The following is a 19875-nucleotide window of genomic DNA, read 5'->3' on the forward strand; positions in this document are numbered from 1 at the left end:
TGGTAAAGGCGTTCAAATTTCCTTGCGCCGATTACTCGACATAAAAAATTTCGGAAAGTTTGAAAAGTTTTTGTGGCTTTTGTAATGCATTTGGAAGAGACCCACAGAACCGCAAAAGGACGCGAACAAAGATGGCCACGCAGGAAGGAGTGATTGACTTGTCTTCGGTCATCTATGATGTAGATCCAGTGGTGATGGTGCCCTTGGGACTCCTCATCCTCGTGCTCACTGCATCGCTCCCCAAATCGCATCGCCTCTCGCTCAGGGACTCCCTTGTGGCCTTCTGGTATCTCTTCAACGGCATCATCATCCACATTTTCCTCGATGGGTGCGCACCCTACTGCCAACACTTAGGTTTCCCTCTGGCCTTTTCACAATCAGAGAATTGCGATCTAAAGCTAAGCGCCTGCACCACACAGATTGGTGGGCTTCGCCAGGCGTGTGCCGTTCCTCTTCTCGCTCTACTGCACGCTGGACAAGTACGCTGCCCGTCTCGGTTGGCGCCATCTTGCTCGTGGGGGTGTGGAGACACAGGTCAGTCTCGCTTACCTCAAGGCCGCTTGCGCTGCAGGCGCTATGAGCATGCCGAGTCGGCGGTGATGATGATCTCCATCACCGAGCTGCTCATCATGGGTCCGCTCTGCATCTTCCTCTACTACGGCTACCACCGCAACAAGTCCTGGAGAGCCCCGCTGGAGCTTGTGGTAACCACTCTTCCTTTCTTCTCTTCGCCAAACGTGTGATGGCTTTACATCTTCTTCTTGTGTGTCTTCACACTATCAGGTCTGCGCCATTCAGATCTTTGGCACCATCGTCTTCACCGGCTCTGAGATCTGGGAGGGCTTCCCTCACATCCCCACCGACTTTGAGATGACCTTTGAACAGGACAAGGTGATCTCTCCCTCTCCACTCCCTCCTTCATCACTCGTTGTTCAATGCTCATCGATCGAGTTGTTGCTCTCCTTCCCCCCAACACTACAGGTCATCTTCTTCTGGGTGTTCTTCGTCGCCGCCAACGCCCTGTGGCTCTTGTTGCCGCTCCGCCTCCTGCTGACGGCCTTCCACGAGGTCAACGCCGCCATGCTCGCTACTCGTCCCGCGACCAGGGGCTCTTCGTCCAAGGCAAAGAAGTCGACCAAGAAATCGACCAGCAAGAAGGCCGACTGAACATCATCAAGTTCAAGCCATACCGACTCTTCTCTCTCAAGCTGATTAGGTCTTGATGTTGCTATTGTTGCAATGCCGTGTATTGCATTCAGAACCAACAAATAAATAAGTGTCTTTACAATAAATATTATTGTGTGGTGGGTGACGCGTCGAGGGTTAGAGTGGCGGCTTGACGCGCGTGCTCCGCCAGTTCCTGCTTTCGTTCTGCTTCGAGGCAGTGAGCTCCTGCTGCTTCTTCTTCTTCTCGAGGTCGTCGTTTTCTGCATCGTCGTCGTCGCTGGGGGTGGCGTTGACGGAGGCGACGGTCAGATGGAGCAGCACGACCAGGAAGGCCCCGAGCAGGAGGACCGCGGTCAGGAAGGCCATCTTGATGAAGAGCGAGACGAAGGGGCCGAGCATGAAGATGATCACGAAGCCCAGCGAGTTGAAGATGAGTCGGCACGAGAACGCCGGCTCCGTGTTGTCGAGGAAGAACGTCCCGAGAATCACCGCGCTGAACGTATTGTAGCACGCATCTCCAATCCCAAACACACCTACGATCGCCCAGGCACACACACGCACACAGCGCACACACCGCACACCACACACACACACACACATCAGATGAATGAACGACGAGGTGGAGTCGATGAAGCGTTGCTTTTTTTTTACCTGCGGCGATGTAGAGCACGACGGTGTCGATCTCCTTGATGGACTCGTGATCGCCGCTCGACCAGCACTTGTAGAGGAAGAAGGCGTAGAACGAGAGGTGGACCGACACGCCGACGATGATGAAGATCATCTTGCCCAGCTTGTCGGAGAGCTTGCCCAGCACGAAGCACGCGAGGCCGTCGAACACGCAGAAGCAGATCAGCACCATGGGGATGCCGGCCAGGCCCTGCGTGGGCAGGATGATGCTCTTGGTGATGTCCGCCGCCACGAAGCCGGCCTGCAGGCCCAGGTAGAGGATGCTCACGCTGAGCAGGTACATGCGCGGGTCCGTGAGCAGCCGGAACACCTTGCCCACCTTGCCCAGCACGGTCCGCATGGAAAGGGGCGGCTCGACGTCGACGTCGACATCAACGTCAAGGTCGACGCCAACATCATCATCATCGTCGCCGAGCGTGATCTCCTTATGCTTGGGCACGTCGATGTCGCTTTCGTCGTAGTGTGCTGCCGAGCGCTGCTTGCCTTGGAGTTGTTGTTGCTCTTCGCGGCGCTGCTGGCGGGCCTGGCGCGCCCACTCCCGCTCGCCCGGCTGGTGACCCAGCGCGGCGAGGACGAACAGCGCGGAGATGGAGATGCCCAGAAACGTGTAGAACAGCAGCGCCGTGGAGGGCGACCCCGGGGATGCTTCATCGGTGCCGCCGGACGGGTCGGGCGACTCAGTGGTGTCCTCATCCTCCTCAGTCACCCCGTCCACGCTCGATGTCTCGCCCGTCAGGAGCAGCACCACCCCGATCACATTACCCACCACTTGGCACGCCTGCACCGCCAACAACAACAACAACAACAAGTCGTTAGTTAGTGTGTCGTGCCGTGTGTCGCGTGCGCGATCGTGTGCACCTGCATGCTCGCGAAGAAGATGCCGTTGAAGAGGCCCAGGACGGACTTCTTCGGTTGGTTCATCGCCCGCGCGTAGTTGGCGGCCACGTTCGACAGGTAGGCGCCCTGGCCGGTCCACAGAAGGCCGGCCCCCACCCCGCTCGTCACCGCCGCCGGAATGAGGGTCCACCTGGTGCATCCACATCCACATCAACGTCATCATCGTCGTCGTCGTCAGCGTCACGAGCAACAAACATTCAGCCCAAGCTCGAGGTGGAGGGAAGTGGTGCGTGCACTGTACGCGGTTGGGTTGAGGTTGGCGGCGATGAAGAGGGAGTAGGTGGATGCACCGGCGACGAGCGCCCACTTGGGTGTCAGGAGTTCAGTTGCCGATGAACTGGTTGACGACCCATGTGCACATGGGTCAGAGAGTGCTGAGTGTTGTGGTGAGGGTGGTGAAGTTTGTTAGGTACCTGATGAAGAGGGAAGAGAAGCAGAAGGCCACGTAGAGGAGGGCCAGCGTCACGGTGCCGAGCTTGCCCGGAATGAGACTGCTCACAAGGTTCTGCGTGGTGCTGCACAAAAAAAATTAAAAAATGAGAAAAGAAGAAACAATGAATAGTTTTGATTCTCATTCTCAAATTAATAAAATGAGAATAATAAATAATAATAAATAATAAGAAATAATATACCTGAATGCGACGAAGATGAGGAAGAAACCGAGACAGATTACGATTAAATCGCGAATCGGTTTCTTGGCATCAAGCCCACCCGCGGAGCTGGGGTGAACGAGCAGCGGCGTCGCCTCTCCCACACTCCCCTTCATCTTTCCTCCCTCCAGTGGAGACTACCACCCGCGCTTCTGTTCAGTTCGTTTGTTTGTTCGCAGCCCGGGCGCGAGCCGCACAAAACAAACAACAGAAGAAGAGAGAAAGAGAGGAGAGGGGCGAAAGCGAAGAGAACGAACGCGAAGGGGAGACCACAGAGAAGGAAGGGGAACACCGAAACTGCGGAGCGCAAGAGGGTGCAACTTCCAACTTTCGCCTTTCCCCGTTCTCTTGGGGAAGAAGTTCGCTACTGGGTTGTCGACAAGGTCCGTGTTAGGGCAACATGTCCACCGTCAGTGGACCCACCAAGCCTGCTGAGGGTGTTCATGCAGCGCTGGTGGAGAGAAGGCGATTGCGCTGGATGCACTTGCGGAGCCAATCGGCGGTGACGATGAGCAGGCGGGGGTTGATCTCCCTGGCCACGCGGAGTGCTTCGTCCTCAGCCGCAGCCAACAGCGTAGACGTCAGGACGTGCGTGGTCATACTGTTGAACCTACCAGAAACGCGCCCGCCACATCTGTGTGCGTGTCGTGCTCCCCTGTGTGAGCACCAGGGGGCATGACGCTTGAAGTGGCGGGCGGTACCGCTTGATGGTCGCGCGGAGGGCACCGTGCTGCTCGGCTCCCACCAGGTGCAAATAGAATCGGAGCCCCGCGAGGAACTTGGCGGGTGCGGAGCCGTTGCTGCCTCCAGCCGCGCTTCCGTCAGCGTCCTCCTCATGCACCAACATGCGGTCGACAGCCACTTCTCGCTCGTCTTCTTCCGTAGCAATCATGCGCCGCTTCTTGTTGGGTCGCGCCACGCCCTCGGTCGGCTCTGTGTTGCGTGTGGTGGGCGATCGCCCTATCAGGCACCTATGTGGCAGAACCGACGACCCACGGCGCAGTGTACCTGACGCGGGAAGGGAGGCTGGGGTCGGGGGCGGAGTTGGCGGGATGAGCTGCGAAGCCGAAGCGGATCGCATCAGCTGCGGGCCTTGAGACGCCGGCAGCGAGGGCAGCGACGAGGACGCGGCCGAGGGACCTGAGCCGCCGCCACGCCGACCACCGCTGCTCCGTCGGAAGTAATATCTGGACACAATCACAAGAATTAAATTGGTAAGCGCAAGAGCGAGCAATCACCCAATCAAGTGGAGCGGTCGCAGGGTGGCGTACACATAGGTGGGAACGCCGTGCGAGACGAGGTACCGCCGGATGGATCGCTCCGCCGCGTACCAATCCGACCCGCGCAGTCCCATGCGCGGCATATGTATGCTCGCTTTGGTTGATGTGTGCGGTGGTGCGTGTGCGTGTGCGGTAGCGCGCGAGTGCGAGTTAGTGCAGCCAGTGAGAGAGCAAACATGTTTGGGGTTTTGGGGGGGGGAAGAAGTGTACCTTTGAGGGCTTTGGCGACGGGGGCGAGCTTCTGGAGGGCTTGGGACAGGGCCGGAAGCTGGATGGGACCCACCTTGTTCCGCTTGGTGGTCTGCGCGATCACCAGCGCGACGTACACCCCTTGGCCTGCGATGTGGGCGATGGGCATGCAGTCGGACGGGCGGCAGAAGAGGTCGTCATCACCCGCCTGTTTGAAATTCCACGTTGCCATCCGTCAGTCTCCGCATGCAGTGGTGTGTGTGTGTGTGTGTGTGTGTGCAGACCTCTTCGTCCAGTGTGCGTGTCTGTTTGAACACGAGGTGAATGTCGGCCAGTTGGATGTCCTTGTTCTGTCCCGCCTCCGCATAGCGCTCCGCCGGTAGCGGTGACAGATGATTCAGCGCACGGAACAGACCTAATGGCAGGTGAGTCAACATTCCGAGCCGCCTGCCACAAGAAGAGCTGTACCTCCATGGCCCCACGACCCGCTGTCATCGACGCAGGCCACGACAATGGCGTTCTTGTTGGCCCGTTTGACGCTGGGCACGGGCTTGGTGACGTCTCCCACGATGAAGTGAATGTCGTCGGCCTCGCGCCCCTCCTCATCCAAGTCTGTGAGCTCCTCGACTTCCTCTTCCTGGGTACATACAGCATAACCATCAAATGTCAAAAGAGTTGGCGCCTGCGCCTGTGTCGTGTGGTCATGTCGGAGCGTGCAGTGTCGTGCGGTGCGTACCTCGCTCTTTTCTTTCCTTTGCTCGAGGCGGACGCGAGCGTACGTTCGGCATCGCACATCTCGCACTTGTCGTTTTCCTTCGGATTGACGAACGTGCACGACCCGCAGACCCACTGCACCGCCGGCTTCGGGGCTGCAGCTGCGGCCTCGGGCTCGGGCTCGGGCTCTTCCTCCGCCTCCTCGACCTTGTCCGCCTCCTCGACCCAGCGTGTGGCGATGATCGACGACGAGATGTAGCCGTTGGCCTTCCACATCTTCTTTCGCCGTTGCTCCATCTTGGCCTTCTTCTTGGCCTCCTCTTCTTCGGGGTTGAAGTCGACGCTCCGCCCGCGCAAGTGTCTCTGGTGTGACCCAACAAGATCAGCACAGACGACACGACACAAACAAGACACTACCAGAAAGCGAAAGCGAAAGCGAAAGCGAGAGAGAGAGAGAGAGAAATACGCGCGACTTGTGGGGCGTGGTTCCGATTCGTTGGCTGGGAGCGATTGCGCCGGCCTTGGCCAGCAGCGAACTCTCCAGGATCGCGTCCAAAGCCTCCGCGTCCTTCTCCCTGCTCTCCTGCACGATTTTGTTTTCACGTCAGTGTGCGTGTGTGCGTGCGTGCGTGCGTGCGTCCAGAGGTGAACCTTGACAGACTGGCTTTGGAGCTCCATGGTCTCTTCCTCGTCGGGAAGCATGGTCGGCGCTTGCGTGGCCGAGATGTGCTCGTCCACCTGGTGGATCGACAGATTCTTCATGTTGGCCTCGCTCCGGGCCAGGATGGCGTCGATGTCCTCGTCCTCGATGGTGCTGTCCTCGTTGGTGATGACCTTGCGCAGGCCGTACTGGATGATGTCGAACAGCTGCTCGGGCGACTCCTTCTCCTCGTCCTTGTCCGCTCGGAACTTGCCCTCCTCGATCACAGTGCTGCTCAGCTTGAGCTTGCGCAACGCCCGCTGCAGGATGACCTCCTCCACGGTGTCCTTGGTCACCAGTCGGATGACCGTGACCTCCTTGGTCTGACCGATCCTGTGAACCCGCGCTTCGGCTTGTAGATCGCTGGACACAACGCACAACACACACCATACGATACACTAAGACCAGCGCTAGCAGTGACAGTGCATCAGCCAAATGAATGGAGCCCGAGGGTACCTCTGCGGGTTCCAGTCGCTATCGAGGAAGATGACGGTGTCGGCCACCGTCAAGTTGAGTCCGACGCCGCCGGCTCTCGTGCTCAGCAGGAACACGAAGGGGCGGTCGTCTTCGTCCTCTTCATCAGCTGCAGCGTTGGTGTGGGTCATGTACTCAACTATCAACTCAAACAAGCTTGAAGGAATGTGAAATGGAGTGTGTACCGGCGGTGAACCGGTCGATGGCCAGGAATCGCTCTTCGCCGCGAACCGATCCGTCCAGGCGTTCGTAGTTGTAGCCGCGATAGTGCATGTAGTCCTGAACGATGTCCAGCATGCGCGTCATCTGCGAAAACAGGAGGACCTTGTGGCCTTCCTTGTGCAGCTTGGCCAAGAGCTTGTCGAGCAGCGCAAGCTTGCCGCTGTTCTCGACGATGTGTTCACCTAACTCATCGCAAGTCAGTCAGAACGCGGCCGCAGCTGCGAGTGCGGGAAGTACCCATGACAAACTGCCCATCAAACTCGGGCTCGGCGCCGTCAAAGAGGTACGGATGATTGCAGCATTTCCGCAGCTCCATGATGACGTTGGCCAGCGAAGCCCTGTTGGAGGCCAGGCGATAGGTCAGCTACGGCCGGGTATTGGCAACGCCAAATAAATAAATAAATACATTACAGAAATACTTAAATATATAAATGAGCCATTACCGGTTTCCGCCTCGCCTCAGGCCCCAGCCTCCCGTGCCCTTGGTGAGTTTGTTGACGTCGCGGGTGAGAATCCACTTGTAGTACTTCTTCTGCATCGAAGATAGGCCCTGCACGTTACGAATAAAAGGCACACAGTTAGTCGTGTGCGAACAGAGCATCACACTTGTCAAATGTGCGAAAGTGAGCTGGTGTACCGTGTAGACGATCAGCTCTCGTTTGGGCGGAAGCTCGAGGATGACGTTGTTGAGCCGCCGGCGCAGGAGGAACGGTCTGATGAGTTCCTGGAGCTTGTTCACCAACTCTTTTTCCTTGACCGACTCTTCGTCATCGTCGTCTCCTGCCGAGCCATCACACGATTATAAGTGCCTTGAGATTAACATTCAATCACGAGACATGCGGACCGCACCTTTCTTCAATCGCATCCAGTCGATGCCCTTGAACCAACGCTCGAACAGGTCGAGATCGTTGAAGGTATTCGGCGCGACAAAGTGGAGCAGCGCCCACAATTCTCTGCCGAACAAAGTCAGTGAGCCAGTCAACAGCCCGCTGTGCTCGTTTGGAACGTAGCCCCATCAACTGAGCTGTACAAAGCTGTGATGTCGTACTTGAGGTTGTTCTGCAGCGGCGTGCCTGTCATCAGCAGTTTGTTGGTTATGCGGAACTCGAGGAGCGTGGTGTAAAAAACGCTTTCACTGTGATCCGTACGGAAACCAGGTGAGCTAAGCACGCCAAGAGCGGAAAGGTCGAGACTGGTGGCAGGTACGGGTTCTTGAGTCGGTGGGCCTCGTCGATGATGCCGTAGCGCCACTTGTAGCGCTGGAGGAACTCGGAGTCGGCCCTCAGCAGCTCGGGCGTGGTGATGAGCACATTGAAATCCACGCTCGGATCGCGCTTCTTGAGCTTGCCCCGCAGCTCCTCGCGCTCCTCCTTCTCGCCGATGTAGCGCAGCGTCTTGACCGTCGACGCGTACTTCTCGAACTCCTTTTGCCAATGGTCCACCACGCTGAGCGGAGCCACCACCACTGTCATTCCGTAACCACACGCACACGCACCACCACGCACACGCACACGCACACGCACACCACGAACAGACCGCGTTAGAGACGATGAACGAAAGAGGCCAAAGGACGGGGAGGTCGTACAGAAGGGTCCGTGGTTTTCTTTTTCCTCCATGAGGTGGCACAGGAGAGCGATGGCCGTCAGTGTCTTGCCCAGGCCCATCTCATCTCCCTACATAGGTGGATGAGGACGAAAGAAGGAAACCTTCAGCACTTGAGGGTGTCTTCTTTCAAAGTGCGTGGAAGGCCATCTGCCCACGAACCAATATGCCGCTGAGCCCTTTCGAGTACAACGACGCCAGCCAGCCGAGCGCTATCAGCTGCAATGGCGAACACGGTGGTGAGTGAAGGTCAGCACTTGCCACAACTCACGGCACAGGGCAATTTTACCTGGTGTTGCTTCAGCTCACAGTTGCCCACCGTCCCTGGCTGCTCAAGAGGCACCCTACAAAACAAGAGAATAAATAAATATATAAAAATAATCAATGATTGACAATAAATAAGTAAATGTGAATGAGGGTACGATTTTTTGTTGAGCTTTTGCATCTGATTGACGAGCTTGGTGAGGCGCGCCTCATCGTCGGCCTCGTCAACAAAGTCGTCCTCCTTGTCGGCGTTGTCTTTTCCCTTCCTCGCGTCAAAGTCGTCGTCATCGTCCCCTCCGGTCTCTCTTCGTCTTTTACGCCTGGGTTGCCTCTTACTCGCCTTCTTTGCCGCCTCCTGGCTCTGTTGTTCTCCACCACTCGCTGGCCCCCTTGCCTGTGAATTGGTGGGCGCTGCCGGCTTATCACTTCCACACATCTCGCACGCAGTCGCCTCATTTCCATTAGAGAACGTGCACGATCCACACACCCATTCAGCGCCCTCCATCTCGCAAGCTCGTCTTGTTCGATTGGATCACAACCGGTTGTCGTTAATCGAAAATAAAAACAAAAAATACAAATAAAAGCCACTTTATTTCCGAGAAAATATTTCTACTGATGACGTGGGCCGCCTCCTTAAAAATCAGGAAAAGCGGATTTCCCACAAGCAGATCTTTTTCTTTCTGTTCCCCGCGAACTTTTGCCTGACGCTTGGGCTCTTCAGGTTCCTCGATCTCTCTCGCTTGTGGTGGCCACTTCCTCGTTCGTTGGCACCACGCAAGACGCAAAGACGATCGGCAACAGCAGAGAGACAAAGAAGTGATTCGAGACAGAATTTGAACAAAGAGGATTAATCGACATGGATCTCGCTCCGGGAGTGGCCGCTGGCTTCCTCCAGCAACTCCAGAAAGTGCAATCGGGAGTGATGAAACGAAAGATGGCCGCCGGCGGTGGATTGATCGCTCTCGCCACAGCCGCTTATGTTGGTACGCAATTCTGGATGATTTATGCAACTCCACATGTTGTATTGCTTAGCTCAACTTGTTAATCATGCATTATACAACGGGAAGGGCCCAACTCCCATTATGCGATTAATAACAACGCCCAAACATCGAAATAGTGACACACAAGCTTCTAAATACTGACAATACTGCAACAACACAACACAACACCACACGTGCAGGCTCGAACATGATGGCGCGCAAGCGCGGGCCGGGGCAAACACGCCCGCGAAGCGATTCCAGCAGCGGACTGGGCATGGTTGATCCCGCTGCCCAGAAGCGAAAGGGGAAGACCGCCGTCAACCGGGAGTTCTTTCAACAGCTCTCACGCTTCCTCCCCATCCTCATTCCCGTGCGCCCTTTACCATCAGGCCCCAACCAACTCTCTCTTTCTTCTTCGTCTTCGTTACAAAGTCACTCACATCACTCCTCTTCCTCTTGGAAACTTGTAGGGCGTTTGGACGAGGGAAGTGGCAACGATGCTCGGCGTGTTTGTCATTCTGATGGTTCGTGCTCTTACTATGTGACATCTGTTTGACTTCTGGTGACTTCAACTCATTGATGTTGTTGGTGGTGCTGATAATGGATGTTGATGGCGCCCTCATATGGTATTTATTAGTCGCGCACGTGGCTCGACTTTTGGATGATCGCCAACAACGCCAACATCCTGGGCGCCGTGGTGCAGAGGGACTTCAGCCGCTTCCTCAAATACATCATCCAGTTCGCCCTCATGCAGTTCCCCACCTCGCTTGTAAATAACCTCCTCAAACACTTCATCGACAACCTCGCCCTCTACTTCCGCGAACGGTACCCAATCATCATCCTCTCTCCCTCTCTCTCTCTCTCATCGCACCTCTCTGGTCTTCTTCATCGACTGATCACTGATCGTTCCTTTTTGGAACGTTTTATGTGAGCCAGGCTCACGCTGCACCTCCACCAGCACTACATGAAGGGCTTCACCTACTACGCCGTGTCCAACCTCGACAACCGAATCGACAATGCCGACCAGATGCTCACCCAGGTATGTGTACATTATTAGTAACCTCATTCCACGTGAGTGCAGTGACACTGAAGTCACGCGGGGGCAGGATATCGATCGGTTTGCCAGCTCGCTGAGCACGCTCTACTCCAACATCACCAAGCCGATCATCGACGTCATCCTGTTCTACAGGAACCTCGTCCAACAGTTTGGCTGGGGCGGTACAACACACACTCTCTCCCTCTCCCTCTCTTTCTTTAGTCGCTTGACCTACTCTTGAGCTCACCAACACCGTTGGCGCCTGTAGGTCCCACGACCATGATTCTCTACTTCGTGTTGGCCGGAGCCGTCATGACTAAGCTGCGCGCACCATTCGCCTGGTATGCCTCGACGCAGGCCAAGCTGGAGGGTACCCACACTGCCGCGATTTATCTTACTTGCTTATTAGTAATGATTTGACATTGGTATTATTGGTTTTTTAAACAATTGTCACTTTTTGGCTCCTATTGACGCGTGTTCCTTTTAGGCGAGTTCCGCTACTGCCACTCGCGGCTCATCACTAACGGCGAGGAGATCGCCTTCTACAACGGCGGCGAGCGCGAGAAGGGTATCATCGATTCGGCCTTCCACCGAGTGCGCACCTCTTGCTTACAAAGCCCTCTCCCTGGCGCCGGCGATAGCACTCGCTCCCCCCCCCCTTTCACTAACCGCCAGGCCGTCGTCCACAGTTGGTGCGCATCGTTTCGCGTTACCTCCGCTTCCGGACGGTGTTGGGCGTCATCGACTCCTGCGTGACCAAGTACAGCGGGACCCTCGTGGGCTACTTCATTGTCACCGCGCCCATCTTCGATCCCCGACGCGCCAGCCGCTAGTACGCGCACCGGCCAACACACACACACACCACAGCACACCTCGAAGAACCTCGCTCATCTGTTATTGACTTTGCTTGGCGTACAGTGTGGAGTCGCTCGGTGGCAATCCCAAGCAGATCATGGAGGACTACACACGCTACATGCGACTACTGATGGTTTCGTCTCTCACAACACATCATCCCCCCCCCAACCCTAAGAGTGGTGGCTAACCAGCAGCGAACCCACCACCACCACCACCCACAGGTGATGGTGCGCGCGGTCGGGCGACTGGTGTCCAGCGGGCGGGAGCTGTCCCACTTGGCGGGCTACACTTCGCGCGTGGCCGAGCTCTACAACGTGCTCGGGGACATCAACAGCGGCACCTTCGTTCGGACTCAAACGGTGCGTGAGCCGCAGGAGGGCGAGGAGAGGACCGTGGACCACATCGACCCGATCACTTCGCGCGGCGAGCTCGTCGAGATCGGACCCAGCGACACACGTACGCTATGCCATGAACCCTTTCGGTCGTGTGTCGTGTGTCGTGTCGCGAGCATCGTGCGCTTGTCGTGCCATGTTGCGCTGACCTATGACTTTTTGCTGGCTAGCCATCATCCGCTTCGAGCATGTGCCGATCGTGACACCCAACGGTGACGTCCTCTTGCGGGAGCTCAACTTTGAGATCAAGGCCGGCATGAACTGCCTGATCGCCGGACCCAACGGCTGCGGCAAAAGGTTCGCCAAAGCCCTCAATCTCTCCTCCCCCCAAAGACCGCACGCGATCCGCGTTAATGACTAATTGCGCCCGCGGCGGCCACCAGTTCTCTGTTCCGTACGCTGGGCGACCTGTGGCCTCTCTGTGGCGGCCGGCTCACGCGACCCAACAAGAAGCACCTCTTCTACATCCCTCAGCGGCCCTACCTCGCTATCGGCACCCTGCGGGACCAGGTGGGCGCCACAACAACCCCCTTTTTCCTACTCTGTCTCTGTTTGCTGTGTGATCTGACCCAGAGGGTCTGCAGGTGGTCTATCCGCACACCAAGAAGGACCTGGACAGGCTGGGCGTCAAGGACTCGGAGCTCCTGCAGCTGATGGACAAGGTCCGCACCACCTTCCCCCCCCCTCTCAATGACTGCAGTGCTGGCAGCGGCGGTGCTGATGCGTAACGTGGCCCATGATGGACAGGTGGCGCTGTCCTACCTGGTGAAGCGCTTCGGTGGCTGGGACGCGCGTGCAGATTGGTGGGACGTCCTGTCGGGCGGAGAGAAGCAGCGTATCGCCATGGCCCGCCTCTTCTACCACAGGCCTCTCTTCGCCGTTCTCGACGAGTGCACCAGGTTCGCCACGCCCCTGCGTCGCTGCACCGCACGCGCTGAGCCGATCGGGCTGTTGGCTGACCTTCACCACCATAATCTTCTTATTCTGCTACCACTACCACAGTGCGGTGAGCGTCGACATAGAAGCGGCGATGTACGAGTACTGCAAGGAGATCGGCTGCACGCTCTTCACCATCTCGCATCGCAAGACGCTCTGGCGCTTCCACGAGTACGTCCTCCGCTTCGACGGCAAGGGCGGCTACGAGTTCTTCCACCTCGACTCCAGCTACGAGGGACTCTGAAGAGTCGCGCTTGGGCTTGTTACATTGTTGTCATGGTTGACATTCTTGGCGTGCCTCAGCTCATACCCAAGTCACGTGTTGCAACATTCTGTGTCACGTGTTGTCTCATGGGGGATCTCTGCTACGCGTAGTTATGCTACTTCTTCTATCTTTTTACAATCCCAACTCGAACCAAACCACATCGGTTGAGGATGACGAGAGGGTTCATGCTCACCTTCTACTTGGCTTGGCTTGTCGTGGTCCTCGGGTGCTTCTCGGGTGTGGCGCGAGCCCAGCTGGCTGGGGTGGAGATCACCTTCACCAACCAGACCTTTAGCCAGAACGGCACCAACCTGGTGGCCCAGTTCGGCTTTACCCAGGGCTATGCCTCCGAGGCCGTCAACTGCACCTTCACCTTCCCCGGCGCGCTCACTTTCCAGAGTATAAATCAGTACTACACCCTCAGAGGGTCCAACTTGGCCGGTCTCTCCTTCCCCAGCGACATCAACGTACGCCAACCCAAGTATTATTTGGGTGTTATTTTAAACAGATATATATCAGGCACATAAGGCATATATGGATATGTTGTCCTTTCTCCACCATAACAAATATTTATTATTATTTTTGCAGGCGCAACCACTGAGCTCAGGCAAGCTGCATGTGCGCAACGAAGGCGCTGTCTCCACTGGTACGGAGCTGACCTACTACGTGTGGCTGCACGAACAAGGCAAAGACCTGGGCCAGGCCTTCTCCTTCGGCCTGGCGTGCGCCGCCGACGGCCAGTCGGCCAGCTTCTCCCTCGACAACCTTGTGATCGTGGACAACACCCGGCCGGCCGAATCCGCGTCGCCTTCTCCTAATTCCTCGCCGCAGCCTGGCTCTTCCAAGTCTCCTTCGCCCAGTCCTTCGGGAGGCCACGACGACGTGTCATTGGGGGCGCGCCTGGCGCCGCTGGCCGCGCTCGTGCTTGCTGCATGCAGGAGCAGACACCAATAAGAAAAAAGAGAGAAACAAAAAGAAATGTGAATAGATAATACTTCTTCTCGTACGCCCTTGGCAGTGAGTAAAAGAATAAAATACAAAATGAAGAAGGTGAAGAGTACCTCCAAGTTCCTGTTTTCGGGGTGGAGGGCCAAGCGTGCGGTGGACAAGGTCGAGCCCCTCCTTCCCTCCTCCGCGGTCGGCACCGCCATCTTTTCTGGTGCCGCTCCTGCCCTCCTTCGCCCCCCCCCCAGTTTCTCTTGTCGGGGTCCTCACCTTTCGCGTCCTTGGTGCGGTGGCACATACGTGTGCGGCGATGGACGGACTTAGGTATGAGCGAGGATGGAGAGAGCAGCAGAGAGGGCTCCACGCGCAGTGTTCAGACGTCGTGGGACAAACCGAAGCAGTGGAAGGGCCGTCGCTGCCCGGTGTGGCTGAACTTGGTCAGCATCGCTGCGGGCATCGGCGGGCTCATCATCGCGCTCCTCGTCCTCTTCCTCTACTGGCGACCCGATGGGTGGCGAGACGACGGCAACGACTCCCTCAAGCTCACCCTCATCGCCACCGTTGGCGCCGGTACGCACACGCACACGCACCACCGCACACGCACACGCACGCACACGCGCCTCACAAATGCGAATAGGAGCGGTCTTGGCGCTGTCGTGCACGCTGATGGTGGGCTGCTGCTACTGCCTGGTGTGCCACGGCGAGTTCTGGCAGCGAAGGAAGTGGAAGCGGTATCTCGACCACGAGGAGCAGGAGATGCACTCCATGGGCCAGATCGCGGACAAGTACCAGCGCGCCAAGGACGACAAGAAGGCCCGCCACGACGCCTACCGCACCCGCGCCTACGAACTCATGCGCGGCGACAAGTGAACCGTAAAAGAACCATTTTTCAACCATTTATTATGTGATTTTTGATATTTAATGTACAATTTACAATATATAAACATATCAACCACATTTTACCAATATATCGGCATCTGTTTTTATCAACTAAAAAAGGGGGCGGTTGGTGGAGGGAAGGTGGCGTCGCATGTAGTTGGTCCTTCAGTGGTATCGCTCCTTCCTGGGCGAGGTGGTGGTTTAGTCCGATCCTCGGCAGGTGGGTTGATGTGGTTTCGGTTGGCTGCGCTCGTCCGTCGCTGGTGTGGTCCCTCAAGTCCTCCACCCTCGCCGGCCGCCGGTTGCCCAGCAGTCGGCGGAGGGGAGAGGACCGTCGGCACACAGCCGATCGTCGTTGCTGACGTCAGCCGTGTGCGATTGTGGTGTGCGAGAGACGCGGCCGGGCCTTCGATCGCCGCTTTCGGTGGGACGGTGCCCACCTTGGGCGGTGGTCGAGCTGGCTCGGCTGGGGGACGGAGCTGGCAGCGCAAGGAGCGGCTGAAGGCTGGGGTCGATTGGTGGGATAAGTTTCGGTCGAAGTGCCTCGCGTGGACGTCGAGGGCGACGAGTGGTGGTGTCTCATGGTCGACCGGTCTGCCGGCAGCGAGCCCCGCCTCAGATGGCGGGACCCACCACCGACAGATGGGTCCGGTCTCCCACCTAGGCTGAACCTCGTCGCAGTTGGTTGAAGGGTAAGATTATCGCTTTCTTTGAAGAAGGTGGTTATCGTGTTATCAGGATTGATAGTTGTCGTAGTGATTGATGAGTTGATCATTCAGTAGTTGCAGAGTTGTAGTCTTTCGAAGTAACATGCTGACGTGTACGGTCGGCTGGCGAAGAGTCGGCTCGCTTGGGCTTCCCTCCACCGGCGCCCGAACTGTAAGCCTGGCCTCTCGCCCACCTTGAAGCTGCGCTCTCGCCCCCCGGCTCCCATTATGGTTCGTCTCACCCCCCCCTCAGCGAACTGCATTCCGATTTTCACGATTATGGGATATATTTGGAATTCCAAGTAATATAAATAGGAAAAGACTCTCTACACACGGGCGGTGGTCGCTGCGGCGGGGACGAGGTCGACGTAGATGCGGTCGTCTAGGTAGTGAGCCGTGGCCTCCACCCACTGTCGAATACTTGCTACCTCCTCGCCCCACAACGTAATGGTGGAGCTGACGAGCTTCTGGCGACCATCATCGCAGCTTTGCCGCGCCAGCAATCGCTCGACCTGCGGCCACGACCGGTGGGCGTACCACAGCTGCAGCGGGAACGTGACATGGGTGCCCTCCCGCACGTGGGCGTCGACCAGGGCCAGCATGGCGTCGATCATGTCGGCTGTGTAGCCCGCCATGTCGCGCTCGTTGGTCGGATAGCCCGTTGTCCAGCCCAAGACAACACCGCGCCCGGCAGCGCTTGCTGGCACGCCTCGACGAACGCGCGACCGTCGAACGCAGACGACGGGCCGCCTGGTGTAGTTGTCGTGAGTGTGGTGAGACCTCGGCACGTCCGCACGCACCATTGCACACCTCGCGCGCACGCACGACACGCACGGGAGCAGCCACGGGTACCAGGACCGGGAAGTACGTCGGCGTTGAGCCAAACAGGAAAGCCGAAGGGTCCGCGGACCTGTTGTCGGGCCACGAGGACGGCCAGGCACGGGGCCACGGCGGCGAACGACTTGAAGTCGAGCTTCACGCCCTTGGTCTTCTTCGTTCCTTCACCATCAGCTGCTGCGGCAACGCTTCGGTTGTGCTCCAAGATGAGATCGAACCAGGCCTCGAAGGGCATGGCGTCGGGCGGGATGGAGGGCGGGTGCGCCATCACCGGCACACCCGCCCCCTTCGCTGCCGCAGCATCTTCATTGCCGCTACGGAACATGACGTCAGCCTCGATCATCGAGATTCGATCATCACCCAGCGCATCCCGAAGCTGCAACCTATCGTTGGCCGCGTGAGCCCACCCCACCTCTCTTGCCGGCTGCATCTTCGTCTTCGTGTCCCTCACTCTTGCAGCCAAATAAATTTATTTTATTTTATGGACGCAAATATAAACAAACAAAACAAAAACAAAAACAAGAAAATAGTACCAGTAGAAGAACAATGGAGGGGGAGCAGGAACTTGGTATGCTGGAAGTTGAGAGCAGCGACCGAGCCCAGGAGCTGCTCAGTGTTTTTTCAAAAGTGCGGGACCGGCTGCACCACGAGGGTGGCATCACCGCCCTTCCCCTTGACTTCCCCATTCGAGAGCTCAACCACGTACCCACTTACCCCCTCTGCCCCTCCTCCCTCGGCTTGAGTCTAAACTCCGACCTTGTCAAGGATAGGACAGCTACATGGGCATCACCTACACACTGCACGGGAACTGGAAGGAGGTGGGTCGAAGAAGGGTCGCCCATGAGAACGTAGTGGAGGTGTGCGGCTTCTCTGGAAATCGAGGGCCTCGACATACATAAGGCCGTGCCATGCAGTAGCAATTTGCTCACACTGTTGAGGTGGTGACGGAATACAGTCGATAGGGATCAGGCTGCGGTACCAGAACTCGCGCAAGTGCTACGACCTGAACACGCTGCTGGCGACGCTGCTTCACGAGTTCGCGCACGCCATCACCCGCGGCGAGATGCTGAACGGCCACACCGAGGAAGGACGGTGCGTGGGCGAAACACTCCAGCCTTCAGTGAAAGCTTCTGGGCAAGGCACGCGTGCGTGGTGGCTAACGCACTAGATTCAGGCGGTGCCGAGGCTGGCATGACATCGCCCACACGGACGAATTCTACGCCAACTTCGCACTCATCTTGGAGAAGGCGGAGGCTCTCGACATCTTCACTCTGCCGGGTACCACGCCTCAGTGGGCTGTATGCAGGAAGATCCAACTCTACAGCTCATCACTTCCTCTCAACACGCAGGCGACGCGCGATCCAAGTTCACTAAGAAGAACCTGATCAAGTATGACAAAATCGACTCACAGGTCGCCGACCTCAACGGTGCGCGGCAAGACACCTGATTCATCCACGCATTCTCAGTACTAACGTTAGAGATTGGTACCACACTGTCTCGATGACGACGACGATGTGGGAAACAGGTGAGGCGGAGGGAGAGGAGGAAGACGCGTCTCTGCCGCGATTCCTGCAATCGGAGGTAAAAAGTGGTGGACGGCAGGAGGAGGCGGACGACGTGAGGCCGGCCCGACCACAGGCCGAAGAACCGCTGCGCCTCACGCTCTCCCGCAACGGCCAACGCAAGATGGTAGTGCTGAGCCCTCGCAACATGGACGCACTGGCCAAGCTCGTCAAACAGAAGTTCAGGTCTCGCCACACGCTCTCACCTTCTCTGTTTTGACCGAGCAAGGTGCTGACCACAACTCTCACAGGGTGAAGGCGCACAAGGTGACCGACACCAAGGGTAGGCCCATCGTCGACGCTGACCTGCTCCAACTCGCCCAGGACGCAACACTCAACATTGCGTGATATAAAAATAAATATATAATTAATTATTTGCCCACAAGCAATAAATAGAAACATTAAAAAAATAAATTAAAAAATCAATCAATAACGAGCAATATTGATTGATTTGATTGTAACGTCTGTACAAGCGAACTTGGTTGGATCGCTTAGTAGAGGAGGAAGGTGGTGAGGAGGGGCAGGAAGAAGCTGGTGATGGTGGCCGCGCTCGAGCTGCCGCCCTTGGGGTTGTTGATCACCACGCTGGCGAGGGTCTGCTCGACGAGCACATCACCATCGAGCTGGCAGCTGACGCCGAGGTCGAACTTGCTGCCGAAGTTCTTCTGCTGGTCGTACGGGTAGAGGTAGTAGACGATCGACGTGCCGTTGGTGATGGTGGCATTGTTGTAAATGTGCACCAAACCCGTGCTGAGCGTCTTGGACTGCACCACAACAAGAATTTTATTAATAATTATTGTAATGAAAATTGTTAATTATAAAATTGTTAATTATAAAATAAAAATAAAAACGGACCGAAAAATGAAGCGAGGAAAGAACGAAACGCGAAAGATAAAGAGACGTACGCTGATGTCGCTCTTGAGGGTGAAGTTGGGGCGCTGCTGGTTGTAGCTGATGAGGTAGCGGTCCATGACCTTGAAGAAGGTCTTGTCGCCGGGGAAGGTGAAGTTGCACTGGAGGGAATCGGCGGCAAAGTCCTTGGTGAATTCGAAGGTGCCGATGAGGTTGGTGCCGTTCTCGCTGAAGGTCTGGTTGGTGAAGGTGGCGGTGGCGCCATCGATGGCGGCCTCGGTCCTGAGGACGTTAAAGGCGCACAGCAGCACGACGAGCGAAGCCAGGAAGGCGAGTGTGGTCTTCATCTTGTTCGAATCCGTAGTAATTAGAATCAATCGATTGATGGGAGTGGATGCAGTAGCAATCTGATCAATCTTTGTCTCACGCACAAGCGGAGCCAAACCGATCACCGGCGATTGGTCGTTGCTTCATTGCACAACCCGAAGCTCCGGACATGGCGTGACGAGCGGAACTTAGGAGTCCAGAGCCGCTACCGGGAGGGGATAAGCTGCGAATGGGTATTGAGGGCCAAAACTTAACATTTTCCTTTATATTTTCTTTCGACCTTTTTTGCTTGGCACAAAAATAGAAAAAAGGCGCCAGAAATTGGCACAGATGGATCCGTGCGCTGCGCTATCAGAAGAGGTAGGAGGCCCCGTTTCTGTGCTCTTAACCTGCATGGGTACTTTGTGGCCTGTCCACTCACCTCAGGTTTCTGCAGGTGTGTTTACACATTTTTTC

The 19875-nt window shown here is 56.7% G+C and overlaps 9 protein-coding genes across 9 annotated transcripts; 5 read left to right on the top strand and 4 right to left on the bottom strand.

The window, feature by feature from the left end:
• Positions 1-131: 131 nt before the first annotated feature.
• ACA1_282370 (cholestenol delta-isomerase) lies at positions 132-1167 on the top strand (the record flags this gene model as incomplete). Its single annotated transcript, XM_004344765.1, has 5 exons — positions 132-328; positions 420-479; positions 572-704; positions 784-891; positions 982-1167. The coding sequence occupies 5 exons, from the start codon at positions 132-134 to the stop codon at positions 1165-1167; spliced, it is 684 nt and encodes a 227-aa protein (XP_004344815.1).
• Positions 1168-1323: 156 nt separating this feature from the next.
• Positions 1324-3517, bottom strand: ACA1_282380 (UNC93 family protein; the record flags this gene model as incomplete). Its single annotated transcript, XM_004344766.1, has 6 exons — positions 1324-1700; positions 1819-2632; positions 2713-2881; positions 2993-3088; positions 3165-3266; positions 3384-3517. The coding sequence occupies 6 exons, from the start codon at positions 3515-3517 to the stop codon at positions 1324-1326; spliced, it is 1692 nt and encodes a 563-aa protein (XP_004344816.1).
• A 325-nt stretch (positions 3518-3842) lies between these two features.
• Positions 3843-8644, bottom strand: ACA1_282390 (SNF2 family Nterminal domain containing protein; the record flags this gene model as incomplete). Its single annotated transcript, XM_004344767.1, is given in 20 exon segments — positions 3843-4002; positions 4103-4334; positions 4410-4541; positions 4563-4588; positions 4673-4775; positions 4892-5078; positions 5155-5285; positions 5339-5507; positions 5607-5622; positions 5640-5947; positions 6051-6167; positions 6236-6647; positions 6741-6897; positions 6944-7162; positions 7218-7318; positions 7424-7530; positions 7618-7760; positions 7830-7933; positions 8187-8445; positions 8536-8644. The coding sequence occupies 20 exon segments, from the start codon at positions 8642-8644 to the stop codon at positions 3843-3845; spliced, it is 3192 nt and encodes a 1063-aa protein (XP_004344817.1).
• Positions 8645-9702: 1058 nt separating this feature from the next.
• ACA1_282400 (ABC transporter, ATPbinding domain containing protein) lies at positions 9703-13289 on the top strand (the record flags this gene model as incomplete). Its single annotated transcript, XM_004344768.1, has 16 exons — positions 9703-9829; positions 10027-10196; positions 10297-10350; positions 10464-10651; positions 10763-10865; positions 10933-11044; positions 11131-11232; positions 11350-11456; positions 11552-11694; positions 11781-11850; positions 11939-12173; positions 12280-12406; positions 12493-12619; positions 12694-12771; positions 12857-13008; positions 13112-13289. The coding sequence occupies 16 exons, from the start codon at positions 9703-9705 to the stop codon at positions 13287-13289; spliced, it is 2073 nt and encodes a 690-aa protein (XP_004344818.1).
• A 191-nt stretch (positions 13290-13480) lies between these two features.
• Positions 13481-14264, top strand: ACA1_282410 (uncharacterized protein; the record flags this gene model as incomplete). The annotated part of the gene is made up of 2 exons (XM_004344769.1): positions 13481-13777; positions 13899-14264. 2 exons carry the CDS (start codon positions 13481-13483, stop codon positions 14262-14264), a joined length of 663 nt encoding a protein of 220 aa, XP_004344819.1.
• An 87-nt stretch (positions 14265-14351) lies between these two features.
• ACA1_282420 (uncharacterized protein) lies at positions 14352-15125 on the top strand (the record flags this gene model as incomplete). Its single annotated transcript, XM_004344770.1, has 3 exons — positions 14352-14469; positions 14580-14825; positions 14893-15125. 3 exons carry the CDS (start codon positions 14352-14354, stop codon positions 15123-15125), a joined length of 597 nt encoding a protein of 198 aa, XP_004344820.1.
• A 1042-nt stretch (positions 15126-16167) lies between these two features.
• Positions 16168-17108, bottom strand: ACA1_282430 (DHFRcoamplified protein; the record flags this gene model as incomplete). Its single annotated transcript, XM_004344771.1, is given in 3 exon segments — positions 16168-16541; positions 16694-16751; positions 16767-17108. 3 exon segments carry the CDS (start codon positions 17106-17108, stop codon positions 16168-16170), a joined length of 774 nt encoding a protein of 257 aa, XP_004344821.1.
• Positions 17109-17224: 116 nt separating this feature from the next.
• Positions 17225-18588, top strand: ACA1_282440 (uncharacterized protein; the record flags this gene model as incomplete). Its single annotated transcript, XM_004344772.1, has 7 exons — positions 17225-17380; positions 17449-17535; positions 17634-17770; positions 17853-17956; positions 18028-18105; positions 18204-18426; positions 18492-18588. The coding sequence occupies 7 exons, from the start codon at positions 17225-17227 to the stop codon at positions 18586-18588; spliced, it is 882 nt and encodes a 293-aa protein (XP_004344822.1).
• A 143-nt stretch (positions 18589-18731) lies between these two features.
• Positions 18732-19439, bottom strand: ACA1_282450 (uncharacterized protein; the record flags this gene model as incomplete). The annotated part of the gene is made up of 2 exons (XM_004344773.1): positions 18732-19004; positions 19146-19439. The coding sequence occupies 2 exons, from the start codon at positions 19437-19439 to the stop codon at positions 18732-18734; spliced, it is 567 nt and encodes a 188-aa protein (XP_004344823.1).
• Positions 19440-19875: the final 436 nt, after the last annotated feature.

This window comes from Acanthamoeba castellanii (assembly GCF_000313135.1).
Source record: "Acanthamoeba castellanii str. Neff unplaced genomic scaffold scf7180000084776, whole genome shotgun sequence".
NCBI lineage: Eukaryota > Discosea > Longamoebia > Acanthamoebidae > Acanthamoeba > Acanthamoeba castellanii.